Source organism: Delphinapterus leucas, chromosome X (genome assembly GCF_059928025.1).
Source record: "Delphinapterus leucas isolate spDelLeu-1000000601 "Yukka" chromosome X, BTC_Dleu_Yukka2, whole genome shotgun sequence".
In the NCBI taxonomy this organism is placed as follows: Eukaryota; Metazoa; Chordata; class Mammalia; order Artiodactyla; family Monodontidae; genus Delphinapterus; species Delphinapterus leucas.
In genome coordinates, this window is record NC_143150.1 from 26,616,442 (window position 1) to 26,643,125 (window position 26,684).

The window sequence follows — 26,684 nt, forward strand, 5'->3', positions numbered from 1 at the left end:
GGTGGCTATACAACCAAATCAGGGGTAGGCCACATGCCACCCCCTGGAAAGGGAATTCCTCGGCAACCTTGGTTACACTGGATTGGGCATCCAGGCTTTCCTAGGGATCCTTACTTTTGCCTCTTGGGTGAAAGCCCCTCTTGAAGAACCTTTGATGAGAGAGTATGAGTATTAGAGGGCTGCTAGGTCCCTTCCATAAATTGACTATTGGCAGGCTCTCATGGGAATAACATTGTTAGGCCAAGAGCTTTTTGAACAGTAATTAGAAGTACAGCAGGGAATTCCCTGGCGGTCCAGTGGTTAGGACTCTGCACTTCCACTGCAGGGGACATGGGTTCGATCCCTGGTTGAGGAACTAAGATACCGCATGCTGCGCGGCACGGCCAAAAACAAAAAAAAAAGTACAGTAACAGTGGGTATCAGTTCTATTCCGTAGGTCTAGTTCCCCAGGTGACTTTTTAGAGCTGTTATACTTATCCACTTGACTGAAGATGTGAGCTTGAAGAAGGGTTAAACTGACTTTAGGCAAGGAAATATTTGTCCTAGGCAAATATGCAGTATAGCCGTCTTTTCTGATCAAGCTTTTTTTCCAACTAGATAGGAATGAGGGGGGTGCCTGGAAATAGAAGCCACAGATTCAGAACCAAAGGATTAGGGAGACTGGGGCTACCCTATATCACTGTCATACCTATAACCTAATTTTCAGTTTTAATTGCTGAGAGCCACCTTGCAGCACTGGTCTGAAAGAAAGGCTTTTCCCCTAGTTCATATTCTAAATATGACCAAATCAGGTAGATAAGCTATCTTATTTAGGTAGTTTCATCACTGTTTTATTCTGTGTTTTGTTAGAACCTCAACAGCTGTCTTTCCGTTCACATAGATTCATATTAGTTGCCTTCAATAGGACCCACCCTCAAAAACTTAAAAGCCTTTCTTATCCCAGCTGCTATTCTCTCAGGTCTCTGGTGTAATTGGGACCTCCCTCCTAAGTAATGTTCTTTATATTTATAGCTTTGCCACCTATGTGGCCTCAGTAGTTACCAGCATGCTCTCTAAAATGGGGAAAACAGGAGATAATTTTTCCCACTTCTAAAGTAATTGTATGATTCTCAGAGCCTGTTTGAGATATGCTGTGGAACAAAGAGTACTTGGCATGCCTTCAATCCAGTGAGCCTGGGGTATGGAGCGCTCAGGAGGGACGGCAGCTGGACTGTAGGAGCCAAGACTCTTTGCCTATCACGATGCAGAACTGAAAGTGGGACCTTTGACTTCAGACTTTCTAGCTCTGGGCTCCATGTTTAGCACAAACTGTAAATGATTTAAGTGCTTTCTAGCATAAAGAAGAAGCTAGTTTTAGATCTCCTCTTAGGTTCATCTTCAGGGATGATGCGTAACCCAGACAGTTTTCTGGGTGAGAGCTCTTTCGTCTCAAAGAGACTGAAGGACATGAGGTAATAGCAACAACTCCACTTTGTATTGTTTTCTTTTTTATGTTTGACACACATTCTATGAACTAATATGTAGTCCCTCCCATTGTACTAACAGATTCTTTTTCTCATACAATTAAGGGTATGGCCTTCCTCTGACTCTCCCCCAAATTAGGATAAACCAATCAGGCCAAAAAAAGCTGTGGTTTAAGTCAGTTCCCACATGCTTTAAACTCCAGTATACCATAGCCATTCAGAGAAAATCATAATTTAGCTTAGCAATAGGGTTACCAGTTGGTCCTGGTTTGCCTGAGACTTTCCCAGTTTTAGCACTACAGTCTTGCATCCTGGGAAACCCCTCAATCACTGGAAAACCTGGACAGTTGGTCCCCCTACTTAGCGGTCTTCTGGTAACGTTCTCATAACCTTTCTTTGTGTTGATCCAGCTTCTTAACTGACAAATCGTAACAGATGATAGGGGCTACATGTAGCGATAAAGCATTCTGTTTTGGTTGGCTGTTACTAGTTCCATTCTGCCTCTTTACTAGTGTTAAGACCCTCTACTTGGTTCCCTTGAATATCTCAAAAGCAGGAGTGGAAACCCTGCATGTTCAATCCTTGATGCAACAGCAAGAGAGAGTAGGGTGGGGGAGATGGACAGGGGGCCCACATACCCTATTCACTTACTCAACAGGTCAGATGCAATAAGAATCTTTGGAAAAGCTCATAGTAAGCACACAGGGCTAAATATTGAAACAGCTTCCAGGGGTGATTTATCTTAAAAGAAATGTTGTTGGTAAGAAATTAGAATTCCTGCAACAGTTTTGATTGGTCATCTTCTGATTCTTGAAAAGGGAACCTAGGTTTTTATACTATAAAAATCAGTGCTATAAATTATATTGTATGTGTGTGTTTTTACTTTTTATCTCCAGTCAAAGTATGATGAACTTAAAAAATCAGAGAAGGGAAATAAACAGCAACATAAAGTTCACAAGTACATTACATCATGTGAAATGGTGATGGCTCCTGTCCATGAAGCAGTGGTTTCCTTACATGTTTCCAAAGTCTGGGACGACATCAGCCCTCAATTCTATGCCACATTCTGGTCATTGACAATGTATGACCTTGCAGTTCCACATACCAGCTATGAACGGGAAGTCAATAAACTTAAAGTCCAGATGAAAGCAATTGATGACAATCAGGAAATGGTAGGTTTTTGGTCTAGTAGCTCAAGTACAATAACTTCATGGTATTAATTCAACATTATCCATACTTTGGAATTGTATTAGCTCAGGTTCCTATCTTGTTGTTACATAATGTTTTTCTAAGTGGGTTTAGAGGTTATCCTCTCCATGGGTGGGGCAGGGGCTTGGTGAGTACGTGGAGGTTATGACCAATCAAAAGGTATTTGAGGGCTGTGTTAGCAACTTAAAATGATCTACTTAACTCCAATTGCAAGAGCAATAGGAATTCCCCAAAGGAGAATTCTTTAGGAGAAAGCTTTATTGAAGAGGTGAGTCTTGAACTGGATAGGCCTTGAAGATAGGTTAAGTTTGGAAATATGGAGGCAAATTGGTGACTGTAAAGCTTCAGCAAAGGTATGAAGTAGTCTGAGGTTTAAAGAGACCACTTTTACTGTGGCGATTGGGCTTAGTGATAAATTTGAAAGGTTAGGTTGGGGCCAGGTGATGTAGAGCAATGAAAGTTAGAAAGGAAGGCTTGAGGGACTTCCCTGGGGGTCCAGTGGTTAAGACTCCGCGCTCCAAATATAGGAGGCCGGGGTTTGATCCCTGGTTGGGGAACTAGATCCTGCATGCATGCCGAAACTAAAAGTCCACATGCCGCAACTAAAAGAAGATCCCGTGTGCTGCAACGAAGATCCCACGTGCCTCAACTAAGACCCAGCGCAGCCAAATAAATAATTAGTTTTTAAAAATGCACTTAAAAAAAAAAAGGAAGGCTTGATAAAATTGAGAGCTATTTTAGATTCCTCAGTGGGGAAGCAATAATGGTAAAAATGGTACTTCAGGCAGATTGCTCGTGACGGTGATATGAAGGATACGTTTGATAGGGCAAGGGACTGGCATTAGGCGGGAGACCAACTAGGTGGCTTTTTGGGTAATGCATTATGAAGTACTGAGAGCATAGACTATGGTGGAGGTAGTGGGAATGCAAAAGACTTGTAAGCAGTTAGAATATTGGAACAGAGAAGGAAGGATCAAAGATGATTCCATGCCTCAGAGTAAAAGTACCAGTGTTGAGAAGGTATCCTGTTTTGATAGTGTACGAAGACTGACTTTGTCTTGGATTTGTTGAATGGAGGTCAAAGCACATCCAAGTGGACTCCTAAACATCCCTGTTGAAGTAATTAGTATAAGATATCAGCATTTATCTCCTCAAATTTTTTAATTAAAAGAAGGAGAGGTAATGTGCCTGTAGTTAGAAAAGTATCCAACTTATACTTTGTAGCCTCCAAATAAAAAGAAAAAAGAAAAGGAGCGATGTACTGCCCTTCAGGACAAGCTTCTTGAAGAAGAAAAGAAGCAGATGGAACATGTACAGCGAGTGCTACAGAGACTGAAACTGGAAAAGGACAATTGGCTTTTAGCAAGTAAGTTGTTGGAATTGTTACATTTCTGCCACTGCTACATTAAAAAAGCAAACTTTTATAGCTTTGGAGGTATTGAAGTGTATTATGTTTGTATTTCAACTCAGTGTTCACTATCCCATTCTTTGGTTATTCATTAACGCAGAGTCGACTTCACATGTTCACTGAAGGAACAGATTTAATTTGCTGGTGAAATTAATTAACTTAAAACTACAATATTGGCAGCTTATCATTCAACTTTTCTGTATAAAATCTTATCTCTGGAGAAATTATAGGTAGAAAAATGTCCACAGAGTGAAAATGAAAGTCTTATCCCAGGCATGACCTTTTGGTTACAAACTATAAATAGTTTGTGGTTTTATATCATTCTCTACACTAAAGTTTATGTTGTCATGTTTAGTGGCCTTGAGGCACTTGAGGAAGAAGTTTACCACTTAATATATTCTTCCCTTATTTTTAGAATCTACCAAAAATGAGACCATCACAAAATTTCTACAGCTGTGTATATTTCCTCGATGTATTTTTTCAGCAATTGATGCTGTTTACTGTGCTCGTTTTGTTGAATTGGTACATCAACAGAAAACTCCAAATTTTTCCACACTTCTTTGCTATGATCGAGTAAGTTCTTTTTATTGCAACCTTTAAAAAAAAGTCTCACACAAAGATAGCTAAACATTATATATAATCTATAGAGGTATTATTGTGTGTGTGGTTAAAAGCATGAACTCAAGAGCCAAGTGCCTGAACTTGAATCCTAGCTCTGCTACTTTCTAGCTATATGATCTTTGGCAAGTTTTTTTTAACCTCTCTGTGCCTCAGTTTTCTATCTGTAAAACGGGATAATAGTACCTGCTTCATAAGATTGTTGTGAGGAATAAATGAGTCACTATACACAAAAGCACTTTGAGTAGTGCCTGATATATAATAAGCACCCCTAGTTAATCCATTAACTCAACATTTGGGTTTATATGTTTGTCATAATAGGTAGAACTCTCTTCTCCATTTTTAACCTTCACCCCCTCAAGAAACAATGAAAAAGCTTACACTTTTGCACATATATAAAAGCAGGGATGCTTTTCAATATGGTCACATTCACAGATTTTTGCATCTGGCTTTTTTCATAATAATAAGTTGCTGCATTTTGTGGTCTAAAAACATGACGTATGTTACAGCCTCTCAGCTGCCTATTTCTAGTTTCTATCAGCCTCGCCTCTGCTTACTGTCCCCTTAACCCCAGTAATATCTATGGCTAAGTCTTTGTTAAAGAAGTTACGTTGTAATAATAATGATAGTTTTTTTCTTCCCTCATTGTAAATCAGCTTTCTTTATAAAAGTGGTTATTTTTTGTTGTTGTTGTTATTGTTGCTTTATGAATGTGCTATTTCCTCACAAAAGCCAGAATCTTTAAAGGTCTCTGGAATTGTGAATATAAAAGGGGAAGATGCATTTTGACTAAACTTACCTGTTTAGTTTATTATGATTTGCTATTACATGATCTTTTAATATTTTGCACTAATTTTGACCTTGATTTGTTTTTATTTTTCACACATTATTTTCTGTAGGTTTTCTCTGATATAATTTACACAGTCGCAAGCTGTACTGAAAATGAAGCTAGTCGATATGGGAGATTCCTTTGCTGCATGTTAGAGACTGTGACCAGGTGGCACAGTGATAGAGCCACATATGAAAAGGTATGACAAATACTCTTACATTTTACCCATTTACCATGTATATAATGACTGCTTCCAGTAAGCTCTGGGTTCAGTTTTAAAAGGGAAGCTGAGTTTAAGATTCAGTTGTACAACAATGTTTAAAATTTAAGCACAATTCATTCATTGTTTAAAAACATGCTATATTTTTATCCTATCTCAAACTGACATTTCAAATTAATGTCATTGAATAAGGTGGATCTTTCTGTGAAAACTACCTATCATTCAAAATACACATTATGTTTTCACATGGAATCATTAATCTAGTCTACTTAAGTTTCAGCTTCTACTATTTTGGAGGACAGAATTTTTCTTTAAAAGTGACAGCCTATTTTTTGCCCTTAGGAATGTGGAAATTATCCAGGATTTCTTACTATATTACGGGCAACTGGTTTTGATGGTGGAAATAAAGCTGATCAATTAGACTATGAAAATTTTCGACACGTTGTACATAAATGGCATTACAAACTAACCAAGGTAAGAAAAAATTGTATTTCTCAAAGGTGGTATTTTCTCTTCACACTTATACTTTTTTAATAACAGATCTTAAAATGTTTGTTGTAGGCATCGGTACATTGCCTTGAAACAGGCGAATATACTCACATCAGGAATATCTTGATTGTGCTAACAAAAATACTTCCTTGGTACCCAAAAGTTTTGAATCTGGGTCAGGCTTTGGAAAGAAGAGTGCATAAAATCTGCCAAGAGGAAAAAGAGAAGAGGCCAGATCTATATGCATTGGCTATGGGGTAACACAATTATACTTTAATGTGATTTATGAGACTAGATTACAGAAGGATTCTGAAGACTTTAAAATGTCTTACAGTGTTGAAGTTTATCTTCTGCCTTACTTCAGGAGATTATGGGAGATTATGCGATCATGTTCCCACAGGCTGGTGAGAGTTGTCGCTTCTGATTATCAGCTTCCGGTCTATACTGGATGATAGTTTCAAAAATCATATATAGTATATCCTGGTTTGGAGGAAATGTAATTTTATCATCAGTTGAGTTATCAAATCTTCAATAGTGGAAAAAAGGCATTTTAGTTGAAGGATTAGTTTACATTGAAATTTTTAAGAAAGCATCTAGGTTCTCTTATAAAGACATTCAGGAACTTACTGAAAATTAATATTTTTTATTCTCTGGAATCAAGTAGCAGAGTGAATAACTTGCTAATTTTATTCTTTTAAACCCCATGTTTGTGCCTTTTGACTTGTATTTGTATATTTAAACACTTTGTGCGACTTTCAGCTACTCTGGGCAGTTGAAAAGTAGAAAGTCATACATGATACCTGAAAATGAGTTTCATCACAAAGACCCCCCTCCGAGGAATGCAATTGCCAGTGTACAAAATGGGCCTGGCGGTGGGCCTTCTTCATCGTCAGTAGGAAGTGCATCTAAATCGGATGAAAGCAGTAATGAGGAGACTGGTATGCTTATTTGTAGAAATTTATAAGTAATACATTTTGTTTCAGCAAACTGAAATGTTTTGTATCACATGACAAGTAAAATGCTGGCTTAGTGTTACTTTTTTAATCCCTAAGTAGGAGTATGTAACTGTCAAGAAGTGATCAGCCCTTTGTTTTTTTCTATCTAGTCTCTAATCATTTTGCTGTGCAATTGTAGCTTATTTACATCTAGGGGCTTGTCAAATAAAACCTTACCTTTATTTCAGATAAATCAAGGGAGAGATCTCAATGTGGTGTGAAAGCAGTTAATAAAGCTTCTAGTGCCACACCAAAAGGGAATTCAAGCAATGGAAATAGTGGCTCTAACAGGTAGGAACACTGTGCTGTATGTCAAAATTCTGAATTCTTATATGATTAAGCAACCTCATTAGACATGAACGACAGAGGGTGATAGATGAATACTATGGAAGTCATTTTTGTTGGACTGAGAAATTTTGTCTATACTGCTATTTTGATGATGTGCTTACCATTCTCACGTTTTGTATAATGCTGAGACTGACTTTGTTTCCTCTGCTGGGATATGCAGGGGAATGTATGTGGTGAAGTTAAAAAAAAATTTTAGGATTGAGTGTTTGCTGTGTACAATCTGGGTAAGAATAATTAACATGAGAGAAGCCTACTAATTTAGACCAGGGGTCCATCCAGCCAAGTAATCCAGTTCCTGATGGTAGCACCCTTGGTTGGCTTATGGGATAGTTTTGGGTTGTTACTTTGTAATCCTCAAAGGTTATGAACATGTACAAAAAAAGGGCCTAACATCACTTTAATTATTCTTTTTTAATCCGCTATTTGTGAATTTGGTTATTATTTACTGGATAAAGAAGTACTTGCTTTTTACTTGTCTTAAAGTTGTCCTTTAGTTTTTAAAGGGCTACTCATAGTTCTAGAATTTTTGAAGTCAGTAAGAAATGCTTTATGATTTATAACATTGAATATATTTTATGACCATTTGTCTTAAAATGTCATGTTTTTATTCTTAAGCAGCAAAGCTGTTAAAGAAAATGACAAAGAAAAAGGGAAAGAGAAAGAAAAAGAGAAAAAAGAAAAGACTCCAGCTACTACTCCAGAGGCCCGAGTACTTGGTGGTAAAGATGGTAAAGAAAAACCGAAGGAAGAACGGCCAAATAAAGATGAAAAAGCAAGAGAGACGAAGGAAAGAACACCTAAGTCTGACAAAGAGAAAGAAAAATTCAAGAAGGAAGAAAAAGTTAAAGATGAGAAATTCAAGACCACTGTCCCCAATGCAGAATCAAAGTCGACTCAAGAAAAGGAAAGAGAGAAGGAGCCATCCAGAGAAAGAGATATAGCAAAGGAAATGAAATTAAAGGAAAATGTTAAAGGAGAGAAAACACCAGTTTCTGGGTCCTTGAAGTCACCTGTTCCCCGATCAGATATTGCAGAGCCTGAAAGGGGCAAGTTTGATTTATATTTGTTTACCTTTGGTTGTTGTAATATAAAGTTGGTTCTTGTCTTGTTATTATGGCAAGTTATCTAGGGACTTTAGTAGGGGGAACTAATACTTGATAACCTTAGAAGTTGGTGATTTTTTTTTAAGTGTGTGGAAAAAAGTGGAAACATACCTTATTGTGACTATTTCTTTTCATCCCGACAGAACAAAAACGTCGCAAAATTGATACCTACCCTTCTCCATCACATTCCGCAACAGTAAAGGTTAGTATAGCCTGAGGAAGGCAGCGTCCATGTTAGGCTCACCTGTTTGGAATACGTGTCCTGACTTCCTTCAAGTCTTGTGCCAAGTATTCACTGGAGCCACTGGAGGTTTTATGTTGCATTAGAAAATGAATTTTTTACATATTGGTGGACTGATATTTTTTTCCTATTGAGTATTTTTCTTATAAAAATATTAAAACTTCAAGGACCTAGCACTAATTTTGTAGTGTTTCAAAGTGCAAGAGAAATTTTACCCAGAAGTGCCTCACTGCTTTACGCAGTCTTTTTTGGAGTGCAATGGTAGCTACAAGCAAATGAATCTTTTCAGCAGAATGAAGCCTATTTTTCGGCATAAATATTGAAGAATATATAGCACTGAAGACTTCCTGGATGATACAGGATAAACAAGATACCTCTGAATTCATCAAGCTTCTTGATGAGCATCATACCGATGTGTGCCTTCTAAGAAGGAGTCTTGAAAGGAGTTCCATTTTAAAGTCTCCTTGGTGATCAGTTCTCCTGTAGTTGTGTATATTCAGTGAGCATGCAGCTTCTGTTGTATCTTCCCTTGGAGGTTTGTTTATACCCATTGGGTTCCCAACAAGTTGAACCTTGCGTTACGATAAAAGCAGATGTGGCATCCAATTCTACCACCCAGCAAAGAGAAACCCCAGGCATTCAACTGCAGCACAAAATCGTGGGTGTAGCCTTCTTGAAGACTCAGGGTAGCCATTCCTTGCTCCATATTTAATTTTAATTCTAAACTCATCTAATTTCATGGAATCTTTGAATTTGCAGTACGTTGAACTTTTAAACCTGTAAGTTAACTAATTCTTCATCAAGAGCACTGTGGTTGAATACCATAATTGATTTCATTTTCTTTCCTTTTTTAAGTGCTTTTTTTTTTGTGGGAGGTATGAGATTCACTGTTAGAGGCACTTTGCAAAAAAAAATGATTACTCTTTTATAAATACATTTTGTTTTCTTGTTAATGTAATGCCACTGAGTTTTCTGGCTAGGATAAAATGTGTATATATTTATGGTGGAGTCACAAGTAAAGGAAAATTTGAAACCTCCCTATTAAAGAAAAACTATGAAAATATAAGGCAATATTGTTCTTCCACAGTGATCTCCACTATTTAAAACTTTTTGTGGAGAAAAAATGTTTTGCTTTCTTAAGCCTCTTACCATTATCTGTAGTTTAAATACAGTGTTATGAAAAATGTGGCATTGACATTTATTTTAAAATTCTGAGCAGAGAAAGATTTTTGTTTATTACAACGAGTACATATAATTTAGTTTTTTTTTAAACATTACAATTCCATTACATAGTTTTGCTTTTGTTTTTTACTGTTGATATTCATATAACAATGACATCACGAGATTTATCCTCACAAGAAGTAGCTGGTTTATTTCCAGGTTACAGCCATACTTCCCAAAGTTCCTCTGGGTTCTGAGAACTATGCCAGCTCACCTGTCATCTCCATTCATTTTCTACAGGACAGTCTCATCGAACTCAAGGAGTCTTCAGCAAAGGTTTGAGTCTTTTAAAATCATCATGCCTAAGTAAAACAAAGAAAAATTCTTTACTTCATTTGTTGAGTAGGTACCCTCACCCTAGTAAATTCAGTAAGTTAGTGGAATAACCTTTAAAAATACCTATCACAAACTGAAACAATGGATGACAATGGTCCCTTTTAATGAAATTGTTATAAAATGTGTGTAATGTGGCAACCTTTCTATAATCTCTCCTTGCTGTTATGCATTATCCTTTTATGCTTCAAAATCTGAAAGTAAGTTTAAGATTTGAGGAAGGAGTTGTTGGTTTCTTTTGAGGAGTAGGCTTATTTAATTTCTCAAAACAAATCTGTCAGGCTGTTTTCTAACTTTTTTAGATAACCCAAAAGGCCAAAAAATATATCTGATGCATTCACATAACTGTTCTAAAAACTGAGCCCATCTTAACCCATAAAAATCTTTATATCGCCTCTGCTGAGCTACCTTTTTGGTAGTTGTAGCATATTATCAAGAAATATGGTTAATGTAAACTGATCATTCTCCTGGAGGGGAATACTCAACTTGATGGTTGTGTTTACATGTCAGTATTAATTCTTGCCTATTACTCTACTTTCTTGAGGATTCTGCTACTAAAAATCATGTGCAGTTTGTGTATCTTATTACAGAGTTCATTCATTTCATGGTTATAGTTGAATTGTCCAATGTTCATGTTATTTTGTCTTTATTATTATAAAATTTGTACCCTGTTTCACTTTGATTTTCTACTTTGCCTCCTCTTATAGCTGCTAAGTATGATTCCTTACTGGTGGACCAGTAAAAAATGATATTTTGAAACAAAGCCAGTTGACAGTACTAACTGCTTTTAGAACTGTTAGCTTTATAATGAAATGTCTGTGGCTATTGGGCAAGTAAGCACTAATTTTTAACAGTTTAGATTAGCTGATGTGCCTGTGTCCTAAAATTATAGCATTGTTTTTAGAATATACTGTATTAATCAAAAGAGAATCAGTTGAACTGTGAATGCTTTCTTTTAAAGTAAAACTTTTTATTTGCTAAATTGAATATGTATTCCAGTATAGTAGGTTTTCATAACCAGAGTGGGATTGTGTATGTATGTCAGTCTTAACCATCAGTGGCTTGTGTGGACTATTTTAAATTCATGGGTTAACAATGCTACCTTGTGAATATTTATTTCCTGAAACATATTTTGAAGCAGTTGAAAACCTGCTGTTATAGTTAACTGGATTTTCTAAGCAATGATGAAGATTATGGTTCCTTACATTTGTGAAAGCCTTTTGAAAATAAAACATATGAGATAAACATATGTTATCTCATCTCACATTCATCACAGTGCTGTGAGGTAGGTAGGGCAGGTGGCAGTGCCTTTTTTAACAAATAAGAGACTAAAGTTCTTGATCTTTTCCCAGTGGCATATAACTTGTTAGTACCAAAACTTGGACTAAAATTAAGGTTCCTCAAGTGTTCTTACCACAATGAAAACAAAAATTCCAAAAAAAAATATGGTTCCTTGATTCTTAGCACCCATTTCAATAGTAGTTGAAAGGGTTCTTAACTTCTTTCGTGTGTTTGTCTTATTTTTTAAATTATAGTGATCCCCCCACCCCGCTTAAAAAAAAAGGATGGTGATTTTGTGAGCATTTAAAATTCAATAGATTTATTCCACATTCAACCAGAAAATTTTGAAAATGGCATATGAATACCCTTGTAAAAATTGCAACTCATACCACTTTTCAGATCCTTAGTGCTTAGTATGGTACCTGGCAATATGATTAGGTATTCAGTAAATATTTGAAATGAACTCTTATGCCTTTGGACTTGGTAAAGCATCCAAATTTACTGGTCTGCATAGTAGTTGATGTTGATTTTTTGTGTGTCTAAGAAAGTTTAATAGCATATGAATGTCTTAGAAAAAAAATTTCACTGGACTTTGAGTGCTCTCTAAAATTAATGATCTATAATTTAAACTTTCTGTGGTAGCTTTTACTTTTTAGAGGATTTGAAAGGTATGTGTCTATTTTTTCAGGTTATTTTGTCATCATACATATAAAAATGTTTCCCTGCTCTAGTTTGACCTTTTAGTTATACTTTGCCCCTAGGATCCTCCTTTTTACTAAACTAGTTACTATTTTCATTTTGTAATACACATGGACTTGGCTTTTCAAGTGGGATTCTAGTTTAGTGTCCAAATCTTTTCTGTCAGTTCACCTTGCTCCTTTTTTTTTTTTTTTTGCGGTACGCGGGCCTCTCACCGTTGTGGCCTCTCCCGTTGCGGAGCACAGTCTCTGGACGCGCAGGCTCAGCGGCCATGGCTCACGGGCCCAGCCGCTCTGCGGCATGTGGGATCTTCCCGGACTGGGGCACGAACCCATCACCCCTGCATTGGCAGGCGGACTCCCAACCACTGCGCCACCAGGGAAGCCCAAAAGCATGCTCCTTTAAACCAAGCTTCTCTGTAGTTTCAGAGGGCAGCAATAACCACCTCAGTAAAATTCAGCTTTTAATTCTGTTCATCATCTTAAAACAAGGATTTACAACCAACCAAACCTGAACCTACATGTGAGGCCATCTTTATATATTGTATCCTTAAAAGGGTCAGTGTGGCAGTGATCTCTTAAACAGATTTTGAAGATCAGTCAAATTGTTTTTTTGGATCTAATGATCTCAATGTCAAGGATAAAAGCCAGTAAAAAACAGGATCCAGTAGTATCAGGAATAAAAGTAAATTTAAAAAAACCCAAATCCAACAACGCTACATGCAGATCAGTTTAACAAATCATTAATTTTATTCATCAAACATGTATTGAGTACTCACTATGTGTACAAGACACTAGGAAGTGTGTAAAAGTAGAAAAAGCACATTAGCTCCCCTACCATCCTGTAAACTATGTTATGGACAAAAATAAATGACATGAAATTAATTGGGAATTCCTGCCACAAAAAAAAGGTTAATATAAAATAAGAGTTCACTGGACAGTGATTTGTGGAGTTGAGGGAATGTTGAAGTGCTGATGGCTTTCGATCTGTCTTTGAAGACAAAGTAGGAGTTTAAGAGATTAAGATAAAAATGAGCGACCGTTCTGGTGAAGAGAACTGCTGGGAAGCACAGGGTGTTAGGGAGCAGCGGTAGCCGCAGCCTAGAGTACATTGGGTCACTCCATAGTAGGGTAGAATTGTGCAAGGGTTGTGAAGAGCTTGGAATACCCAAGCTAAGGAATATGCATTTTATTCCGTACGCAATGAGAGACTGTATGTTTTTGTGGAAAAGAGTATTGTGATCAGAACTATTCTTAGAAGGGTAGAAAGAAGGAATAGAATTGATACATTTCTAAACTAAGAATTTCTAGGATTCCCAATTCTCTGCAATACAGAATTCAAGTTAGGTACACTTAAAAACTTCATTCTTGTGGAGGTGTGTGTGTGTGTGTGTGTGTGTGTGTGTGTGTGTGTGTACACGTGCTTATTTGTAATCACAAACAAAAAAATTTTTTTACTGGAAGAATTAAGCAATACTTCCCTAAGATAAGTCTTCTTTGAGTATTGTAATAACATATTACTTTCTTTGTCTTGTCAGTTTCATAAATAGTATTGACTTAAGATGTGAATAAACCTCACAATTAGAAAATATTAAAGTGTCATTTAGGGCATATACCCAGCAAGAGTACCTTTTGGACAAGCACTTTATGGTTGTTTCTCATTCTCTTGCTCTTTGTTATTAATAAACATTTTGTCTATTTCAGTTGATCATCAACTTTTAAACATTGAAATTTTAAAGAATCTGCTTATGCATTGCTATGGCAGTATTTCTGAGCAAACTGAATTGAAAATATTTGGTGGTGTTAAAAAAACAAGTGTTAATTTAATTCTCAAACTGATGGCTGTCTTTTTTCATGTATTCCTTTGAATACCAAAGGATTTCTTTGTGTAAAAATATTTGACTTTTGAATCACTGTTCTTTTCATTCCCAAGTTATATCTAGAATTGTGTAGTTATGTAATGAGTTATATTCAGTATTCTGCTGCCTAACATTTTTAATGTCTTAAGTTAAACGTAAGCTTGTAGCACAGTTATAAATGCCGTAAGGTTAGGTGTCTTATTATTTCCTTAATATTTTGTTTTAGAATGGATTTCCATATTTACAACTTGCATAAGTAAGGTTACCTCTTAATTATTTAGAATTAGCATATCCTTGATCTTTGGCTGTTTTATTGTCTATGGGCCTTTCATTGGAGAAAGAATAGGTAAAAGAGAATATTGGTTTATCATTTTTCAGTCTGAGTTGTTTTATCAACCATAACTGACAATATGGCTTTCTGAGCTATTTAGAACCAGTAAGACAAATTTTACAATCAGTTGTGATTATTTGACAGAAATTGGAGCGCTTTTAGAAGTAGTGAATATGCAGCCTTTATTATAACAGTATTTAGGATAATCTATGCATGGTATACACTGAGGCAGAAAAGACTTATTAGTAAAGTCAAGGCTAGGTTTTATTTTATACTTTTGCTCACTGTCATCAATTGCTTATCAGTGGATGGTAAAACTATTTTAAATTTCCGTGATTGTGTAGAGGTTTGTATTTTTTTGTTTGCAGTAGAGAAAGTTCAGTCACTATTTTTCACATATGGACTCTTGTAATAATGGTGGTTATGGGTCTTCACAATAGAGCTATATAAGGAACTGTAGCTTGTGAATTTACTAATAAAAATCTCAGTTGAGGCAGGAATGAACTGGTTGAGTTAAAAAAATGATAATTTTTATAAGGTCAAGAATTGAATTCTTTGCGTAATTTGTGCCATGCTCTTTTATTTTACCTCTCATAATCCAGACAGCTGACCAGTTTTGACTTTGGGTCTACTACCAAATGTCTTTCATTAAATAAACAATCAAGCAAATGATGCCAATACTGGAAAACTAATAATCTTTAGTAATATTGCCTTAATTTAACAGCTCTACATTAATCATACTCCTCCACCACTGTCCAAGAGTAAGGAGAGAGAAATGGACAAGAAAGATTTGGACAAGTCGAGGGAAAGATCCAGAGAAAGAGAAAAAAAAGATGAAAAGGACAGGAAAGACCGGAAAAGGGTTTGTAATTTTTTAAAAATTAGTTTGGAAAGCTCATTATCATGTACAGTAGTGTGTTTGTTGCCTTTTTTAAAGTACTAGTTTGTTGCATGACAGTCTATTATTTAGTGTTTTAACTGGTATTTTCACCGTAGTCAGTAATAAGGATCTTCAGCCTAATAATCTCTACCAGCTCTGCTTGTCTTTCATGTCGTTTTACCAAGTATGTGAAAGCACCACAGATATTCTCCAATGCTAGTTACTAGCTATTCTCTTCTTGTATAAAAGTAATACTTTAAAACAAAAACTCTTGATCAATGTAGTTCACAATTCTTGGTTCTAGGATCACTCAAACAATGACCGAGAAGTGCCACCGGACTTAACCAAGAGGCGGAAAGAGGAAAATGGAACAAGTAGGTAGACTTATTAATACTTCCCAAGCAGTCATCAAACTGAATTGGAAAAGGCTCTCATGATTCTCTTTTATAATTTTAGTGGGGGTTTCAAAACACAAAAGTGAGAGTCCGTGTGAGTCTCCTTATCCAAATGAGAAAGACAAGGAAAAAAATAAGTCAAAATCGTCAGGCAAAGAAAAAGGCGGTGACTCATTTAAATCTGAAAAAATGGATAAAATCTCCTCTGGTGGCAAAAAGGTAAATTACAAGAACAAAAAGAACAATATACTTTTTCTTAGAAAATCACCCATTAGAAAATTTAGCAAATACTGAGGTTTTTTTGTAGTCAAGTAGTCTTTTGTTAATTATTTGGGGGCAGGAGGAGGAGGCTTTGGGGGAGGGCAGGTTATCTTGGAGAACTTGAGCCAGTTCAGTCCCAAATTACTGGGAGGGTGGAATTAGTTTACCTCTGAAATTCCCTTCCTCTCCATTCCACTCCCAGCTACTTCTTTTCATTGAGTTTCAGCCTTTCTTTTCATGTTTTCTTTTTTCTCTGACAACAGTTCTTTTAGTTCCTCTTCATTCATGAGGTTAAAATGTGGTCGCATGTATTCTCCCTGATCATCACACCGTTATAAAGTCTTTATTAATTCTGATTTTTAAACACATTTTTATAACATTTTCTCCTAATAAACTTATGTGTTCACAACTTATATTTGATTTTAAAATTAAGTATAGTGTGCATTCTCTTAGATGCTAATGGATGATAGAATACATCTGATGCATCTGCCATAAAGTAAGCAAGCCATTACTAAAGTGTAAAGTGTTTACAAAGCATCATTATGATATATATTCAAAATATATGCCATATATTCATAGTTCTTAAAAGCAGTTTTGGAAAATTATAAGGTGATCGTTTTAAAAGGGAGGCTGCTCCTTTTAAATAAGTATTTTTTAAATTGAGGTAAAATTCACATAAAATTAACCATTTTAAAATGTACCATTCAGTGGCATTTAGTATATTTGCAGTGTTTGCACTCATCATCTCTGTCTAGTTCAAGAACATTTTCATCACCCCAAAGGGAAACCACATACTCATTAAGCAGTCATTCTCCATCACCCCTTCCCCACCCCCACCCCCCGGCAACTACGAATCTGCTTTCTGTCTCTGTGGACTTATCAAAAACTTTGGCTGTTTCATATAAGTGGAACTGTATTATAATGTGGCCTTTTGTGTCTGACTTCTTTCACTTAGCATAATGTTTTTGAGATTCTTCATGGTGTTACATGTATCAGTACTTCATTTCTTTTCATGGCTAAGTAATATTCCATTTTACGAATATACCATACTTGTTCATCCACTCGTCACTTGATGGACTTTTGTCTTGTTTTCCACCTTTTGGCTATTGTGAATTGTGCTGCTATGAACATTGGTGTGCTGCTATGAAGTATTTGTTTGAATACCTGTTTTCAATGATCTTGTGTTTATACCCAGGAGTGGAATATCTGGGTTATATGGTAATGCTATGTTTAGCTTTTTGAGGAACCGCCAAACTGTTTTCCACAGTGGCTGCACAGTTTACATTTCTACCAGCAATGTATGAGGGTGCCAATTTCCCTACATCCTTGCCAACACTTGTTATTTTCTGTTTCTGTTTTGTTTTATTTTTATTTATTTAGTTTTTATTGTAGCCATCCTAGTGGGTGTAAAGTAGTATCTCATTGTTGTTTTGATTTTGTATTTTCTTAATGACTAATGATGTCGAGCATCTTTTCATGTACTTGTTGGCCATTTGTATATCTTCTTTGGAGAAATCTATTCAGATGCTTTGGCCATTTTTTAATTGGATTGTTTGTCTTTTTGTTGCTCAGTTGTAAGAATTCTTTACGTAGTCTTGATATTAGACACTTATGAGATATATGATATGCAAATATTTTCTCCTGTTCTGTAGGTTGTGTTTTCACTTTCTTGATAGTGTTCTTTGATGCATGAAAGTTTTTACTTTTGATGAAGTCCAGTTTTTTTCTTTTGTTGCTTGTGCTTTTGGTGTCATATTAAATAAGTTTGAAGAAAAATTTATGACTGGTGAGTGATGAAAAGAGATTTTGAGCTGATTTTTATATTTGGTTTTCCCTTCCCCAACTAATTCCACCATTCGTTATAGGAGTCCAGGCATGATAAAGAAAAGATAGAAAAGAAAGAGAAACGGGACAGTTCAGGAGGAAAGGAAGAGAAGAAACAATATCCTTTTCATCTTATTGATGTTTTTAATCAGTATAATGGAAAGCTTTGATACTGGTCTTATTTAGAATTGTACCCTTGTAGTATGTGGTCTAAATGCTCAAGGACTTACTACCTTTTAAATGGTCTCTCCAGTTAACCCTCTCAGATGTACAAAACGTGGAAATGGGAGACTTGATTGTTTTTTAAACTTCTTTGGTGACTGAGATTGTTTTATGCCATCAAGGGATTTAAAGTCCCTCTGGCTCTACCACCGAGAGGAAGAAAGGGAACAGAGAGTCCCTTGGGCTGGGGGCATGGGGAGTAGCAGGGCAAGATGATGTGGCAGATGAGAAGAGCTGGTAGAGTTTGAGGCTACCAGGCTGGTAAGAGCCAATTAGGCCTGCAAGCTGAGGGATTATACTAAAAGATGAGACAGCATTCTTTTTTTCCCCCCAAAAGTTGTTTTCCCTTAATTTGTCATCTACTCATAAGTCCTCGGACAAGCACAGATAATGAAGACTTTCAATCAAGGTGAGTGTTCTCTCACCTCTTTTCATTTAAAGATAGAAATATAAAATGAGGTCTGATAATGTTGAAGAAACTAGATCCATTTTGCAAGATACAGCTAGAGTTTTTCACCTAAATATAATGGTCAGGTCTTTGGGTAAAGATGCGAGACAAGATTCCCAGTTATTTTTAAGCTGTTTTCATTTTAAGCTTGCTGTTAGCTACGCCTTTTTTTTTTTTTTTAAAGCACCAAGATGTATTTAAAAACATCTGGCTTTCTCTTCACCACTCATTCCCATCTTCTCTGGATAGTTACTTTTTTAAAGTACCTTGTAGGTGGTGGTGGTATCTGCATTTTACAGATGAAGAAACTGAGACTCTAAGAGGTTAAGTAGAAGAGGGTGACAGAGATATTAGCTGACACACCAATATGCAAACATAGGTCTTCTTGCCCTTCAGTGTTCTCTGATCTTCTTTTTGCCTTTCATGCAGACACGTTATCCAGAGTTTTAAGTTTCCTGCCTCTCTTTCTACCACTGCCCATGTTTTGCAAAGCCAAAAATATGGTCTGTGCTTTTAGTTCTGGAATTTAAAATATGCAACTTTGTTTTCAAAGTAGTTATGCCTTATGTGAGATTTTAAAAGTGTTTTATCCATCTTAAATAAATTGTATGTGGACTGAGTGTTCAGAACCTTAATATAATCTTTTCTGAGCACTCAGATCATCACTTGAATAGTTATTGTTTGGTGTGATGCCTTAGGATTATTGAGGTGTATGTAGGATGATTTGCCCTCTACATTTAATGGTTTGAGATGGCTGTATTAGAAGTTGTTGATTCTTTTATAGCCAATTTTCTGGTTTCCATATTAGCTGTCACTTTTTAATGATATCAAGTATACTTGCTTTCTCTACCCTCCTCCTAATATTATTTGCTGCTTCTAATCTTCTAATGAAACTGGATAGATAGCCAAGGCTTGGTTTACAGTTGTTTAAGAGTGAGAAATGTCTGAGAGCCTGTTTTGTATAAAGGTGTGAGCTTTAGAGTATGGATTTTGTCCTGTTTATTTTGGCTGCAAAGCAGGGATTTGAGGTTGCCAGGTAGGTAGCTTCTTGACAAATAGTGTGCTTTTTCTGTTTTGTTATTTTGTGCTTGTTATCTAAGTATTACAGAAGGGTGGATGAGAGTTATGAGAGAGCATTTAGAATTCAGTAGATTTTTTAAAATTAGAAAGATTATAAAAGAAATATTATTACCTATTCTTAAATTCTAGCCATCGCCCACCCTAACCACTAGCTGTCTTCCCCAGTGAACCATAAACTCTTAATCTTCTTTTTTTATTCTTCACCATAACCTTCGTTTCAGTTTGGCATTTTGCTTTTTACTTCTTGCTTTCACCTGGTCCCCTTATTAAAGAAAATAAAAACACTCTGCCTCTTATATCTTCATTAGCAGTGGGCCAGTCATTGTCGTCGACAATTTCATTGTGATTTTGGACATCTCTCTTTACTCTCTTCTTGGGTAGACTCTTTGTGAGGCACCGGTTGATTTTTTTCCTTTTTTTTTGGCTGTTCTGTGGCTGCCTTCTGTTGGATACCTTCTAGGGTTGGTCAAGTCTTTATGTGGTTCTTCCTTTTCATTTAGAGGTCTCATCATTTCTTATTGGCACCATTTACCTTTAGGCTACTTCAAATCTGCTGCTCCCTGCTCCCTTTTTAATTTATTTTATATTCTACAGAAAGGAGAACTGCTACACATGTCACATTTCCATGAGTCAGAGATGTCATTAATTGTAAGATTCATTGTTGGTTTCTAGAACTGTTTTTTGAGAAAAGTGGATAGAGAAATGACATTGATTTGTATGTATCACCTTGATTTCAAAAACATTAAAATGATCATGTTAGAGTTAAGAAAATACAATATATAAATGTGACCCAGATTAAATTCCTTCCAGAGTCTTCTTTTCCTGTTTCATAATGTTATGTTGCAAAATCCTTTTTGCTTGTTCTCTGTATCTCCTGTTACTCGTTATTGCTAATGTCTTCGTCCAAATTCATCTACTCTTTCCTTGATTTAGTCTCTTGAACACTACTAGCTGCTTTGCCTTTAACTGTTTCCCCTAGTTTAATCTTCAAAAATTCCTGTCTATGAAAAATTTCCACTTAGAAGCATTCTTTAGCTTCGCAATTGTAAATTGATATGTGTGGTCCTCAATTCACTGAGTTCAGCTAACTTTTGAGAGTCCTTTTGTGAACCAGACACTGCTAAACTGAGACTTGCTTCTAGGTTTTGAGAAGCTCACTCTTCTTGCACTTTGATTCTGGATTCTTGGTTCTTGATTTCAAAGAATATTAGCAATTAACTCTATCCTATCCATCTGCATTTGTAGTATACTACATTCCTATTCTAATACTCCAGTGAAGCCTAATATATTTTACAGGTCTGTCTCTCACCTCTGGTCTCTTACGTGTAACCTCTTATCGTTTAAACCCAGGGTTGCAAATTCTCAGCCCTTAGGCAGAATGTGGCTTATTAGACATACCTTCTTGGCCTTGCACAATATTTAACATTAAAAAAAAAGGTTGCCTTTAAAAATCAGAAGAGTTGACAAAATCCAAATTTCATTTTCTTTTGAAGAACTGGGACATCTGGCAACATTGTGTCCTGATTTCTGCATGGCAACAGTCAGCTAGACCTGCCTAGGTGCTTGTTCCCCTTAAATAGAGTGGGTCTTTTTTTGTAGTTTACCTCATTCAGGCCCCACCCAGCTCACTTCCATTTGTTTCCATTTTATACTAGCCCCTGTAAGCAATCGATTTTGTAATTCCTGTTCTGAGCCTTTCTTCTTCAGTCCATACTTGGAAACTGACCTCCTAACTGCTCCAAGTTTGCTTATTTTAGGAATGTGTTACCATGTTGAGACACAGTCCTAGATGCTGGTAATAATATGTGTTGGAGTAGGAAGTGTTCAGTTAAGTTTCTTCCTCAAGTAGTTTCCCATTGCTTACACGTGTGTGTCAGCTTGCCTATAGAGTCCTAGTCACTGATTCCTATGTATATATGAATGTGTTACATATCCCTCTCCTTAGATTGTGGTCTTGTTGAAGGCAGTAACTTCATCTCTTCCTTCTAATCAAACAATCAAGTATTTTTCTTTATTACCTGCTATGTTTCAGATACTCTTACCTTTACATGGAGAGCTATGTACAGAAGTATTAACTATATCTCTTTGGAATTGAGGAGAAACATCACTGACTATTTTTGCCCCCAGAAGAAGGTTCAGTGTATTTATAGCATTTGATAGTATACTGTTTAAGAAGTTGCTTTGTGTGCCGCAACATATTTTTTGAGGGCAGGTTTATTATGCTTTCATCTGGGTCTGTATGTAGCAATCATTAAATGTGTAAAAAAGTCTTGTTAGGAGATTGAAATGATAGACCTAAACTATTTTTCTCTTCATTATCATCCTTTAAAGTATCAGTGAGTTCTGTACACTGATATTCATAGGCACCAAACAGTTGGAGAGAACAGGAGGGATTTTCTATTTCCTTTCTTCCACTTAAGGCAGACCAAATTTTCACTCAGGTGCTGTGCTGTTCTTTATCTGGATGTAGGCATGAGCACTTCCAAAAGGCTCCCATGCCACATTTACCCTTGAGTGTGACACATATTCCTCACACACACATTTATCTTGAGAGGCACCCCTGGGTATGCTGAGATTCAGTTCAGTAGAATCCTAGTTTTAACTGTTCCATTTTATCCACTTGGAATACCTCAGGAAGTGTGTTTGCTATGATAAGAATTGCTAGGCAGCAGTTTAAGGGTAAATGAAGGAGTAAAGTGGAATTAGGATGGCTGTCCCTATATCTTTCTCCTGTAACTTCTTTCTTTCTTGTAAATGTTCATTGGACTCTTCTGTCAACTTCATCCATGTGTACCTTTGTACTTGGCATGTGCGTGCCTGTGTGTGTATGTGTACACGTACTAGGATTAACCAGGAATAATTTATTAATTCACTGGGCTTGTATTTTATAGTTTCTCTAAATAAATTTTGTTGCCATCCAGAGGGTTCTTTTTTTTTTTTTTTTTTTTTTTTTTTGCGGTACGCAGGCCTCTCACTGTTGTGGCCTCTCCCGTTGCGGAGCACAGGCTCCGGACGCGCAGGCTCAGCGGCCATGGCTCATGGGCCCAGCTGCTCTGCGGCATGTGGGATCCTTCCGGACCGGGGCATGAGCCCATGTCCCCTGCATCGGCAGGCGGACTCTCAACCACTGTGCCACCAGGGAAGCCCCAGAGGGTTCTTTTATGAGGAGTCTATGAACTATTGAAACATTTCTTAGGACCTTTTTGATCATAAAAATAGAAAGTGTGTGTGTGTTTATAAAGGCATAGCTCTGATAATAAGGCTGATTTTCTATTTGCCTTTCTTCTCTATTTTGCTGCTAGTCTAGCTGCTCTTTCACCCAGACCTAACGTTTCAGACTTTGTTCTTGCTGTCACAGCTGTCTATAAAGTAACATCATTTAAAATCAGCTTCCTCAACTCTGAAAGGGTACTCTTTGAGGGCATTTCATGCATAGTTTTCTGATGCCCTGACAAAGGAGGAGGGCATGGTGGAACAGAGGGAAATGACAACCTTACTAAAAGTTGTCCAGATAATTCCCAATAGGAAGTGATGTTTACAAATGTAATCTTGTCTTAGCATAGTGGAAGGCCACCTTTTGTTGGAGTGTATCCTGCACAGATGGTATTACCAATGCAGTTTATAGCACTGAGAGAGTAGAGGTGTCTAGGATGGAGGACAGTCAACTCTGAACTGAGCCTGAAATAGAAACCCTTTGAGAAACATCAACAGTCCTAGATGTGAAAAGATAGATTTGAGGGATCTCTTGCATTTAGAACCTGTGCTTTCTTATTACAATGGTTTAAGTTGCACATATTTAAAAAACTAGTTAATAAACAATAAGAAGAATATTCCAGGTAAGGTGATATAAACTTATTATTAATGAGAATAAAATATTACTCTGCTGGAAGATAGAGTCCTGAAGTCTGAATTTGGTGCTGTTTCATCACTATGTGACTTTCTTCTTGATGGCAGTTCTTTCTGAAGTTCACTGAACTTGGGGTGGTTTTCAAGTTTGTAATCCCAAGACTTCATTATTTTATAAATATGTTCTGGTTACTGCTGAGAGACTGACATCTAGTATCTTCTTTCCACTTGCTCTTGTGCTTGCTGATTTGTCATTCCAGGGTATGGACAGACCCCTAAGCTGAAGGTCTCCTAGAGGAGGATGCCACAGCTCCATGCGTCACTCTCAGAACGATATCTCCTATAATTAAGAGCTTCTGGTGCTGTCCATTTAACGGGAATCTGCTTTAAATCAGAAGATGAATACACACTACCATCCTCTTGACGAGACATTCCAAAGTCACTGATTTTCAGAACATTATTTTCACCTCCAGGCAGTTTCTTGCAGCAAGGTTCCTGTGTATACAATGTTTACTCGAGATTTGCCATCCAGAAGCAGCATCTAATGAAAATTTCACTAACTGTTTTAGTTCATCCTTCTTTCTCAGAAAGGAGAGGAAATCGCCTCCTGGAACCAGTTCCTTAATCATGTAGATAGGCTGTATTTGTGTGCGAACTTTGATAAGTTTGACAATATTGGGATGATTATATTGCTTGAGGATTTTGGCTTCTTGTAAAAATTTTAATTTCAGTTCCTGGGAAAGATCATCTTCACATGTTTTAACAGCAATAGCAGTTTTATCCTTTAATGTGCCCTTAAATGTGTCATCAGAATTTCCCTTGCCCAGTAATTATGACATTTTCATGATAGGCATTTTTTATTCTAATTATGATCATGCTGATACCGTGATTCTCTTTATTGGAACATTGACTTTTTTTGCAGTTAAAAAAAATTGAGATGAAGTTCTTATAAAATATTCCATTTAAAGGTGGTTTTTCGTATATCCCTGTGTTGTAACCATCACCAGTAATTCCAGAACATCTCCATCACCCTCAGAAGAGACCCTGCATCTGTTAGCAGTCACGCGCAATTCTCTCCTTCCTGCAGCCTCTGGAAACAACTAATGTATTTTCTGTCTCTATGGATTTGCCTGTTTTGGACATTTCATAAAAATGGAATCATGCAGTATGTGGCCTTTTGTTATATGTGGCTTCTTTCACTTAGCATCATGTTTTCAAGGTTCATCCATGTTGTAGCATGTATCAGAAATTGATTTCTTTTTATAACTGAATACTATTCCATTGTATGGATGTGTACCACATTTTGTTTATCCATTCATCAGTGATGAACAGGAACAATGATTTTTAAGTATTAAAACTGTAAGTTCAACATTAATGTATCTATAATTATAATTGGTAATGTCAAGATTATACATGGTGTGAACAGAATACTGTATAGAAACGATATGTAAATTATTTGTCAGCATATCATGCAAGTGTGATTATTTTCTAAGGCCCTTCTAGCTCTGGTTTTATGAAATATGTGAATGTAGTATTTTCATCAATAAAGTTTAATGCGTTAAGCATTAGATTAAAATTTGAGAACAATGTTAGGCAGATATGAAACTATTTGCCACATGTTGTAATGATCATGTTTTGAATTTATTTCAATATGCAGTATTTGAAAAATGTCAATACATAAAGGAAAGGAAATGAGTATAATTAAGTCAATATATTTTTAAAGCAATTTTTATAATTTAGCAGACATTGCATCTTAATATAAGTAACTATTAAAATCATGTCCTTGTGAAAAATGTGATGTCATTTTTCTCTTTTTTTGTTGATCAGGTAAAATTGGTTCCTTTTCACGGTTATGTGTTCTGTTTACTTTTGACAAGCTATTGCTTGTCCCTGTGGAATTCTATTTCATTTTTTCCTCCCTCCCCTCCCCCCACTCCCCCTTTCCCTCTCTCACAGACAAAATGTTCTGCGGTTTGTTTTTTTTAAAATTCATCATAATGTACCTATCTTTAGTGGTTTCTAAGAATAGGCAGTAAGAAATACACAAATATTTCATCCTTATTTAGGGACTTAATTCAAGCCTTTGTTATTGACAGAACTCATTGATTTTCTTAAATCTTCCTTCCTTCCTTCCTTCCTTCCTCCCTCCCTCCTCCTCCTCTCCCTTTTTCCCTCCCTCCCTCCCTCCCTCCTCCTTTCATCTGTCCCTCCTTCCCCCTTCCATCCATCCCCTCTCCTTCCTCCCTGCCCCCCACCAATACCTTTCTTATCTATCAATATAATCACTTTGTTTCTTTCAGATGAGATTGGAATGAAATTGTTCAGCTGTGACCAGAAATTTATTGTCCTGAGTAGATTGCCAAGAATTACGAACGAAGAGGGCCCGTTTGCATCTCCTTAAATTATTCAGTGATCTGCTCTATTGCTCCATGCCGAAAACTTAAAATTGTTGAGTTGTGCATTATTGTATTTAACTTGTTGCTTAGTTTCTACATGTTTATTTTCAGTAAATGGCTGAAAGTATTGACTTCCATATTTTTAGCACAATGTGCTGTATACAGTTTCCAAGAAGCAAATAAGGTTACATATGTACAGAATTTCCCTTTAGGTTAACTAAATATTGCCTGAGTTTAGTTTTTTTTTTTTCCAATTTGAAATGCTTCCTTTTTATTGTTTGAAATGGAAAATAAACAATTATTGAACCCTCTTGAATTTACCTCATTTAAAAACTCAGTTTTAATTTATTATTTGGCCTGTTTTTAATATTAGTAAAAAACAAAGTGGGAGCAGTGTCTTATGCAATGCCTAGGAATCATTTTATATACTATGTGTAAGACATTAAAACCTGTTAAAAAAAAAAAAGGTACCAGCACTCCCTTGTCCCTTGCCATTTTTTCTTGTAATTATGTTAGAAAAATCTGGGCGGGGGGATCGAAAGTTAATTGTCTTTTAAGTCTACAGCTACAGGAGCTTTGTATTGCTTAACTTTCATCTGGAAAAGTTTCACAGTGACATTTTTAAAAGAAAGTTTTTTTATCTAATGAATTCTACCCATGTAACTCTTTTTCTAAATAAACAATAG

At 36.3% G+C, this 26,684-nt stretch overlaps 1 protein-coding gene and 1 pseudogene across 14 annotated transcripts in view; one reads left to right on the forward strand and one right to left on the reverse strand.

Moving 5' to 3' along the window:
- Positions 1 to 26,309, forward strand: part of THOC2 (THO complex subunit 2) — a 103,079-nt gene extending 76,770 nt beyond the window's left edge. For 2 of the 14 annotated variants that reach the window (XM_022561832.2, XM_022561838.2), the window contains 17 exons: positions 2,360 to 2,635; positions 3,897 to 4,038; positions 4,496 to 4,653; positions 5,598 to 5,726; positions 6,090 to 6,221; positions 6,309 to 6,493; positions 6,996 to 7,174; positions 7,420 to 7,522; positions 8,195 to 8,625; positions 8,826 to 8,884; positions 10,289 to 10,420; positions 15,371 to 15,508; positions 15,831 to 15,900; positions 15,983 to 16,140; positions 18,048 to 18,124; positions 18,592 to 18,637; positions 23,863 to 26,309. In XM_022561832.2, coding sequence (XP_022417540.1) covers positions 2,360 to 2,635; positions 3,897 to 4,038; positions 4,496 to 4,653; positions 5,598 to 5,726; positions 6,090 to 6,221; positions 6,309 to 6,493; positions 6,996 to 7,174; positions 7,420 to 7,522; positions 8,195 to 8,625; positions 8,826 to 8,884; positions 10,289 to 10,420; positions 15,371 to 15,508; positions 15,831 to 15,900; positions 15,983 to 16,140; positions 18,048 to 18,124; positions 18,592 to 18,619 — 2,397 coding nt within the window. In that variant the 3' untranslated portion in view covers positions 18,620 to 18,637; positions 23,863 to 26,309. The other 12 variants (XM_022561837.2, XM_089904120.1, XM_022561839.2 and 9 more) reach the window with 9 other exon arrangements.
- Positions 23,415 to 24,432, reverse strand: LOC111168247 (tyrosine-protein kinase Fer pseudogene; annotated as a pseudogene).
- Positions 26,310 to 26,684: the final 375 nt, after the last annotated feature.